The sequence below is a fragment of the Octopus bimaculoides genome, chromosome 17, assembly GCF_001194135.2.
Source record: "Octopus bimaculoides isolate UCB-OBI-ISO-001 chromosome 17, ASM119413v2, whole genome shotgun sequence".
Lineage (NCBI taxonomy): Eukaryota > Metazoa > Mollusca > Cephalopoda > Octopoda > Octopodidae > Octopus > Octopus bimaculoides.
The window spans coordinates 37,530,524-37,541,044 of record NC_068997.1 but is presented as its reverse complement, the minus strand read 5'-3'; the positions used below and the strand labels follow the sequence as shown (position 1 = coordinate 37,541,044).

Below are 10,521 nucleotides of genomic sequence, written 5' to 3'. Positions count from 1 at the left end.
TACATATATATATATATATATATATATATATATATACACACATACATACATGCACACACATATTCACACACGCACATGCACACACACATTCATATACTGTAAACTAAGAATATTTATTCTCTTAAACAAAATGTATATTTTTAATTATTAGAGAGATATTTGACTAAATACCATACTAGGTTTTAATGTTTCATGACAGAAATAACTTATAACTAGAACTTTAGAAACTCTGGAAAATGTTTTGGTATTTCAACTAGTTATGAGAGAATCTTAAGTTATTTAAATACAATTGTGCTTTCTATACCTTTTATTTTCTACTCACAAGCTACTGATTCTTAAACCTAAGTAAAATTTACTACCAACCTATGATTATTTTAATATTTATTTTGTTTCTCATTTATGAAATAGTATTCATATCAATCTAATTCGTATTTTAGCTAACCTTAAAAGATATGTATTTAACAAAGATGTATAAATCATAACTCACCTGGTGTTAATGAGGTACTGAGCTAACCCAATTGTATCAGGAGTTCCAGTTATTGTTACTTTTCTATCAGAAGAACCTTCTTCTGCATTAGAAATCTTTATTGTAGCACCTGAAATTTGTCTATAATAAAATGATAAATAACAATTTATATTTTTCTTTAAATTAATGTTGATGTTTAGGCATAAAGAAAAATTATAGTTTTATTATTTGAATACTGAAATATATTTTTTTCTTTGGTACCATTTTTCTATATCAAATGACTTTTATTTGCATTAAAATATTTATGAAGCCTTAAACAATATTATTGATTTTCTTTTTTTTATATACATTCATATGAATTTATAACTTCAATTTGATCAAAATATACTATGTAGAAACTGGAAAAATAAATAGCCTGCTTAATTATCAGTGTTTAATTCTGTCAATTTCAGTACATTGTTAAAAAGGAATGTAGTATATCTTTGATAACACACTATATGAAATAGCAAATAAACACTCAATATTATTCACGAACCAAAAACAATTATACATGACAATAAGGATAATAAACACACATGGTTGAAAAGCTTGCTCCCCAGCCATACAGTCGCTGGTTCAGTCCCACTTTAAGTGTCTTCTACCATAACTACAGAGTGACCAAAGATTTAGGAGCAGGATTTGGTAAGCAGAAACTGAGTGAAGATCAGTGTGCGTGAGGGTGTGTGTATGAATGAATGCATGCATATATAGATTTGTGTTTGTGTGTACACGTGTTTTGATATCATGTGATGGTTGTAAACAAGCATCACTGTCATACAAGTGATGTTATTCATTTCCAGTCTTTGGTGGAAAACATGTCTGGCCATGTAAAATATTATCTTATGAAGGTTGGCAACAAGAAGGCATCTATCCATAGGAAAAATCTGCCTCAACACATTCCATCAGACCCATACAAGTATGGAAAAATAGATGTTAAATGATGATGATGACGAATGAATGAATAAGGACAACTGGTTCAAGAAGTCTCCAATTGTAAACAAATTTAAATATATGAAAAGTGAATATTATTTTAAGAAATGGAAACATATCAACACAGGTATATCTGTTCAGTATAGATTGAAATCAGTAGCAGTAGAAATGAAATACAAATGTGTAATAAAAGCTGCTTTATCTGTTATGATATATTCCTCAATTACAGTATACAATATAACAGTAATATAACAGTAATGGCACTCTTAAATTGATACTAAGTACTTCCACTTAATATATGTATATATTCACATACAAATCTCAACACATCCAGTCTTTGATGATAAGATTTGCTTAGACAAATCAGTGTCAAATAAATACACTTTACATGAATTCTACATATTTTGTGCTGCTGTTTTCTTCAAAATTTTAGTGTATCACTAACTTTTAAATTTCTTTACATCTCAAAGTCCTGTATGACATTATATACACCTGTGTCCAGATCTTAAACTGCATAAAACCAGTTAAATATTGCTGTTTTGGGATCAAAAATTGGAACTAAGAATTCTTTTGTGCAAGAAACAAAGTTTAACCACATTTCAGAAAGAAATTCTTGTCAAAAGATTTCTTGTCTGTACCATGCATGTAAATATCTTTGAATTTTTTCTATTAATTTTCAAGCACAATAACAGTTAATACCTTAAGCAGTGAGTTAGAATTTTGTGGTATTATTAATATCTGTTTCTATTTATTTATTAGTGATTTAATTAGGAAATCAATATCTAAGGAATTGTATTTGACCTAACTTAGCATGTGAAAGTAACATGACAAGAGATAAAAGTCACATTCAAAATGTACATCAATGGTTATTATATTGTATCAGCAAATTTCCTCTGAATTCATGTAATAGTTCTATTTTTATGGAGAGACCTTACATTGTCAAAACCTTTAGTTCCTCACAGGATTAGGATATTTATTGAGAGAAACCTCTACAGTAATTTAAGAATTAAATTCTTAATTACAAAGTAACTGATGTAGGAGAATATAGAAAACATATTTTCTGATACCAAAGTATCATACCTAATTTCATTGATTTTCTGTCCAGCACGTCCTATAATACACCCAATCAAATCATTTGGTATTGACATTTCAGTCGTTTGTTGACTATTTTGTACTGTAGCAGCTGCATTATTTGGTCGAGAAAATGAAACTGGAGAAACACCTGGGAGAGAAAGATGTCCTGTATTAAGAAAAAGAGTTAGTTAGTAAACAAAATTAATAAAATAATAAACTATATTATCTGGCACAAAAAGAATGAAACAAAGCAAATGCATATCAATAAATTCATTCATTATTTAATTATTTAAAAATTACATGAAGAAACAGATGATATTTTAAAATGAATCACCTTAAATTAATTTCTTGAGCTGAGAAGAATTCTATGAAATTCATTACTTATTAAAATACATTTATAAGTGAAGCAAAACAGTTTATACATTATTCAAGAAGGTATTAGTTATTTAAAAGCATATATTAATGAAATATTAATATATTCTATTATTGTATTTATATATTATTTTATTAAAATATATTAAATGATTCTGAGAAAGATTACCTGGTAACAATGTTTGAGACGCTGCAGGGATAATTGGTACAGTCTGTCCCAAAGAAAATTGATGATGCAGTTTATTGACCTAGAATTAAAATAAAATGTCTTGCATGTAAAAATAATGGTTTTCATTTTTAGTACAAGGCCAATATTTTAGAGAAGGGCGTATATTTGATTATATTGATCCTAATGCTCAACTGGTATTTATTTTGTTGAACGGCTGAAAGACAAAGTTGTCCTCTCAGAATGTAAAAAGCTGAAAGATATGCATTTTGTCTGATGCACTAACAATTTTACTTTGCATGAAATAATAATGGACTATATTAGGAGCATAGTAAGGAATATAATCCTGGTTAATAAACCTTTAAAAAAGTTTATATTTGAAATATACATATATGTTATATCCCATATTATTTCTTATGCTGTACTATGACACTGTGTAAGATATGTTTAATGGGCTTTTTAGCACTTTTAGAAATTCACTTCTAAAGTCATATAAGCAAATCTCAAACTTTACTTTACAATTTAGATTAAATAATTAATGAATGCAACAGCATTTTCCTGCCAAGGAAATTATGCTCTCTATCACTTAAAGCTAATATCTATACACTTCTTTTTAGTAAATATCTCTTAATCTTTGCATAAAAATAGATTAAAGAAATAATGGTTTCAAATTTTGGCACAAGCCAACAATTTCAGGGGGAGGGGATAAGTCTATTAAATCAACCCCAGTTCTCAGCTGGTACTTATTTCAGTAACCCCAAATGGATGAAAGGCAAAGTTGACCTCAGCAGAATTTGAACTCAGAACATAAAGACAGATGAGATGCCACTATGCATTTTGCCCAGCATGCTAACAATTCTGCAAGCTTGCCACCTTAGGTTAAAGAAATATTATAATCCACTGCTTTATGCAAATTAGCAATGACAAAATAGAGCAGCAGTTGTAATTAACACCAGCAGTTGTAATTAACACCAGCTCTTGTATAAAGAACTACTGGAGAGTATAATCTAGTAGCTATGGACATGAAGTGAATACAGCTATACTGAACATAAATAGATAACAGCAACATTTAGAAACATATTTAAAAGTGTTACATATCAAGCCAATGAGAGAGCATGTACAACCAAATCTCTCTTAAATTACATCCTGCCACCTTAAATGAAGAAAGGACACATTGGAAAGACTTCTTTATTTGAAGGTTGTCTTGAATTAATATAACCTAATAGTTCATTTAAATGAAAAAGTGATTAGATACATGAACATAAAACTAAAAAAGAAGTACAAGAGAACTATCAAAGTTCAAAGACTTTAAAGTAGAAATAAATAGGACATTTTTAATTCAATAACATAATTCATACTACCAACTTTCTACTAATACTATAACACAACCCACACAGCACATATACTGTGTTCACCACACAATAAAATATAACAACATACACAACCACACATTCTAAATAAATACTTTTTATTACCATAAAATTTTCACAACAAACAAAAGAAACTTTAAAATTTTACAAGAAATGTCAAAATTAACCTCACACAAAAGAAAAAAAAAAAGAAACTCCTTCCCAAAAGTATTTTGACTTCCACAGGTTTCAATGGAGCAATATGTTTAGTGTAGAACCAAACTTCAGATAGACTGCCAATTGCACAAACTTGTCTGAGACACAATTATTATCATGGCCAAGCTCTCTTCAGAAGTTTCGAGCCACCACAACTTGAATTGCAATGTACATAACTCAAAAACTACTCACCTGAAACTCTTGTCAACATTAACAATAAAAATCTCTAACATTAACACAAGGCCTTAAATTGTGTGTGAGGATATGGTCAATTGCACCCCATTAATTTCAGTATTTATTTTGTTGAACTTGGAAAGGAAAAGCTATTTGAATTCAGGATGCAAAGGGATGAAATTAAGTACTGCAAAGCAGTCTATAGTAATAAATAGTGCCCAATTATAAGTTTGACAGTGCACAATATCAATAATAATACAAAGAAACTTACTTCTGGGCTTGGAACTGGTACTTGTCCTTGAATGGTATATGCCTGTCCACCAGCAAATATCACTGGAGGCATTACAGGTTTTGGACGGTATGGGATGGTTGCTCCCTTAGGAGGGGACTGGAGAAAAGGAAGGTAAAAGGAATTTAAAGGATAAGTAGGAGAGTGTAAGAAAGGGTCTGTGGTAGCCACTCCATTGTTGACCTGAAAAACTAGAAGAGTTGTTAAATTTGTCATAAAGTGTTAACAAAATTCATTAAAATAAGAAATTAAAAGTATTCCAGTGAGAGAAAAACAGCAGCAAACTGTTACAAAAGGATGATTTTTCTGCTCACTCATCTTATTTTTCATTGATTTCATCATTAATATTTGTGAAAAGATGTAAAGATCAGCAATCAGCCAAAAACAAAATCCAGATGAAGCAAGAAAAGATAATGACCGCAATTTATTTGTTTACCATAAAAATTGCTAGAAAATGGTTGTGATTGTATAAAGAACCTTTCAAAAACTTTTTACACAAAATGCAATTACTATGTTCAGTATATTCTAGGTGTTTTGATGCCAATAAATGTTTTAAAATGAATGAGTTGATAAACAATCATTCTAAATATCAATATTCCAGCTTCATTTCAAATGAAGTAAAACCTTTGGATTGTCATTTGTTGTCTTTAAATGAGCTCAACAGTTATCACATAATAGGAATTTTATTATGAATATAATCTTCATTATATTCATAAAAGTAATAGCAATATTAACTACAAAGGTTTGTCTAAATGAAGGACTATTGATTGAGACTGCAAAGCAAAGAATTACATAACTACTAAGTAGACTATAAGATATTTTATACACATAAACATTAAACAGAAGTCTTTTTTTGGTTATTCTTTGCTTCCTTTTAATGACTATTTTCTCCTCCTCATAAGAAAAAGAGCCAAGACAACTTGGATTAAATGGACATAACTGGAATGGAATCAATTACCAAAAGGTATTTTGGTTTGATTTACTGATTCTGCCATCCCAGGCTGATACATACAATCACTCCCTCTGACTAGCTGACTAGCAGATAGACAGACTGACAGATAGATGGATAGATAGGCTTACACAGTTATGTCTCCCAAATTTCACTGAAGCTTTAATAAAAATCACTTGCCTAAGGTACTGCACATAGAGAGATCAAACCTAGAACTATGTGTTTGTGAAGCAAACATCTTCACTGCAGTCATGCCTATATTCATTATACTTAATCATATAATAAATATTTAAAAAAAAGATTTTCAAATCTTTTCTTATTTCACCAGTTTCTTAATTTTTTTTTAATAGCTTAGTCAAAGGAAGACGAAGTGTCTATAAATGTCCAAAACTTAGAAAGGAGGAAGGGAGAAAGTCATCCTCAGATTTGAAACCTGACTCAAATACTTTCAACAGAGTGTACTCTGCTAAAGGAACTTGAAAGTCAATGGTGCTGTTAAATCTGGCAACAATATAAGTTTGCCACTCAAGAACAGGACCAGTCCTTCCACAAGGTTTCCATACAGTTTCCATCAACAATATTTCACTCTCAAGGCTCTAGTTAATCCATAGCTATGGTAAAATCAAATTTCAACAGTAAAGCTAATTTTTCACACAGAAAATGTTTCTACATATTTAAATGATGAAAATTTATACTAAATATCACAAACTTCAGTAAGATTCCCTAATATATTATTGACCTGATATCTTTGTTGATATTTAAGGTGATGATATTATAAATAATTAAGTTATTATCTAGAATCTTATATGAAATGCAAACTTAAGGGAGTTTTATTTTTTTACACGAGAGCAGTGGATTGATTGAATCATTAAAACATTAGACAAAATGCCTTGCAGTATTTGTTCCAGCTTTCTATATAATCATATTCAGAATACAAATGCTGCTGAGGTCAACCTACTTTCTATTCCTTTGGAGCTGATGAAACAAAGTGCCATTCAAATACTAGGATCAATGTAATCAACTAGCCACCTCCCTCTAAAATTCCAGCCTTGTGCCAAAATTAGAAATAATTATCGTTTTCAACCAGAATATTTTTTCACATTCTTCGAGAATTTATAATTATTTTGATGATGCAATTAAATCCTAAAATCCAGTTTCAATGCACAACAGCACTATTACACTATTAATAACAATAAGGATTTTTGACACACTGTCACATATACTAAGAGAAGTAATATCACTATAACTGACCACCATATTTGACTAATATTTATTAGGGTGGGGGGATGAAAGACAAAGTCAGTCCTCTGTGACATTTGAATTTAGATCATAAAGTTATGAGATTAAATAGTTTCAGGCATTACTTTCTCATTTCTACAACTAAATCCTATCGACACAATGATAATGCTAATGATGTTTTTACAAAGGTACAAAGTCACAAATTTGGGAAATTGTCTATCTAAAGTACTTGACCAGGAGAATGCAAAACAGATTATTTGAACAAATAATAATAATAATAATAATAATAATAATAATAATAATAATCCTTTCTACTGGAAGCACAAGGCCTCAAATTTGGGGAAGGGGATTAAGTTGATTACATCGAACCAGTGTGTAACTGGTACTTATTTAATCAACCCCGAAAGGATGAAAGGCAAGGTCGACCTTGGCAGAGTTTGAACTCAGAATGGGAAGACAGACGAAATACCGCAAAGCATTTTACCTGGTGTGCTAACAATTCTGCCAGCTCATCGCCTTAATAATAATAATAATAATCATCCTTTCTACCAAAGGCACAAGGTTGGAAATTCTGTGGGAGGGGGCTAGTCAATTACATTGACCCCAGTACTTGACTAGTACCTATTTTATTGACCCTGAAAGAATGAAATCCAAAGTTGACCCCAACAGAATTTGAACTCAGAGTGTAAAGACAGATGACATACTGCTAAGCATTTCCTCCTGCATGCTAACAATTCTACCAGCCTGCTGCCTTACTATTACTATACTACTACTACTACTAATAATAATAATAATAATAATAATAATAATAATAATAATAATAATAATAATAATAATAATAATAATTCATTCTTCACAATGGATTCAGATGATACTGGATCCATCCTGCATGCAACAGCAGATGTTCAACTTAAACTCACAGGTCAGCAATACTCAGGCACTGGACTTGTGTGTGCAGAATGGTTTCATTGTTCTGGGCACACCTTGGGCAGCTGACAACACTTCCGTGCCTGTAAATTTTATCTCAAACAGGCAGTGCATCTCAGTAGCACTGCCAGGCAAGGGATTTCTGGAAGTTATCCATAGGCTCAGGCCCAAAAGTTCTCCAAAATAGACTGGTTAGTTGATCTTCATCGATGCCCAGAGTTTCCCTAAGAACATCATTGCACTTTCCCTCCACTAGCCTTCTATAGAACACTAGAGTGGAACTACCACTAACTGCATTGCCCACTTGGTGGAGGGCTGTGAGTGCTTGACGGTACTTGAGGTGCCAAGCGCCCCTCTTCGGTCCATGCCTAATCCAGGTTTGCAGCTCATTGAAAGAGACAAGCTATGGAAAAGTATGCCTGACTAATAATGATGATAATAATAATTTGAGCTCAGAACATAGTGACAGGCAAAATACCACTATGCATTTCGTCCAGCGTGCTAACAATTTTGCCAGCTCACTGCCTTAATAATAACAATAATAATCCTTTTTACGAAAGGCACAAGGCTTGAAATTGAAGGGAGGGGACCTCAATTTCATCCTGAGATGGGCACAAGCAGAGACTGACCAACTCAATCACACTACCCGAAATGCATGGTGCCCTCCACCCTAAGGCAAATGTATACAGGCTGTACATGAAGGGTGGATGTGGGCTTATTAGCATATGAGTGTGCATCAACAGTGAAAGAAGAAACACTGCAGAATATTTGGTAAACAGCTTGTGCAGAAGGCGTTAACAAAAATGGACTTGAGAGTGCTCATGAATTCTGAACAAGAACAGCCAATGAGAGAGAAGAAACCCTACTAACAAATTAAAAGACCAGGAAGCATCATAGAGGTGGCTCAACAAGGGTGACCTAAAAAGAATACTGAAAGCCTAATCATCGCTGTGCAGGACCAGGCACTGAATACCAACTAAGTGAAAAAGAATATATACCACACAAGTACAACAAACCTCTGCAGAATATATGGGAAGAGGGTCAAAAGTGTGACTCACATTGTTAGTACAAACATAGACATGACAAAGTAGCCCAAAACCTCCACTGTCTACTTTGCCATAAGTATGGATATGAGGTTATGGGTGCTTGGTAACAACATACACTGGAAAAGGTCATGGACGAAAAGAGAAAGGCAAAAATCTTCTGGGACTTTGATTTCCAAACAGACAAAGTGTTAGAGCACCAAAGGCCAGATATAGTAACCTTTAGGAGGGACAAACAAGAGTGCTTAATAATGGATGTAGCAGTGCCAGAAGATCAACACATCATCATGAAAGAAAGAGAAAAAGTTGATGAATATGGAGACCTGATAATTGGGATCGCTAAGATGTGGCAGCTACGAGAGTCGAACATAAAGCTTATCCCTATTGTCATTGGAGCATTGGGTTCAATACCACCCAATCTGAAAAAGTATCTGAAAACCTTAAAAATACCCTACAATCTAGAAGTATTACAAAAATCGACATTACTTGGAACTGCACATATATTGCGTAAAGTACTGACTGTCTGAGGTCATTGTTGTGACTTGACAAACAGTACAAACCCCCTGTAGACACAATATCTTCAATCAACAACCCCACAATATTGCATACAGTGTGACATCTATAATAATAATAATAATAATAATAATAATAATAATAATAATAAATGAAGAAACAAATGAACCAAAAAATTTGAGATCCATAATCTGCTTAACAACAAATGTATAAAATACTAACATCTGTCTTGTCTGAATATACCTATCGTTTTTTAATAAAAAGTGGCATATTCCCTAATGAGCAAAATGGATGTAAACGTGGGTCCTATGGTTGTAAACATCAGCTACTCATCAAGAAGATGATTTTGGAAGATTGTCACAAATGACACAAAAATTTGTTGATAGCTTGGGCAGGTTATAAAAAAGATTTTGATAGTCTACCACATAACTGGATTAAGAAATGTTTGGCAATGTGTAAAATAGCATCTATTTTGCATAACTTCTTGTTTGTAAGTATGAGATCATGGAGAACATTACTGACTTTGAACAGTGACAATGAATCTCTCAATGCTGGAGATGCAAGAATTTCATGTGACATTTTTCAGGTTGACTTTCTATCACCACTCCTCTTTTGTCTAGCCTTAATACCTCTCTTGCAATTGCTCAATGATATACAACACAGTTATAGAATGTTTGATAAAAATATAAATCATCTCATTTACATGGATGATTTAAAGCTCTTTGCAAAAAATGACCAACAACTAAAGGGCTTACTAGCAATTGTTAAACAATTC

The 10,521-nt window shown here is 32.1% G+C and overlaps 1 protein-coding gene across 23 annotated transcripts in view; it reads right to left on the bottom strand.

Moving 5' to 3' along the window:
• Positions 1–10,521, bottom strand: part of LOC106871424 (poly(rC)-binding protein 3) — a 388,844-nt gene that overhangs the window by 74,864 nt on the left and 303,459 nt on the right. For 21 of the 23 annotated variants that reach the window (XM_052973806.1, XM_052973814.1, XM_052973807.1 and 18 more), the window contains 4 exons: positions 5,058–5,258; positions 3,051–3,129; positions 2,516–2,675; positions 488–607 (listed from right to left, as the gene is read on the bottom strand). In XM_052973806.1, coding sequence (XP_052829766.1) covers positions 488–607; positions 2,516–2,675; positions 3,051–3,129; positions 5,058–5,258 — 560 coding nt within the window. The remainder of the gene's footprint in view (positions 1–487; positions 608–2,515; positions 2,676–3,050; positions 3,130–5,057; positions 5,259–10,521) is intronic. The other 2 variants (XM_052973817.1, XM_052973818.1) reach the window with 2 other exon arrangements.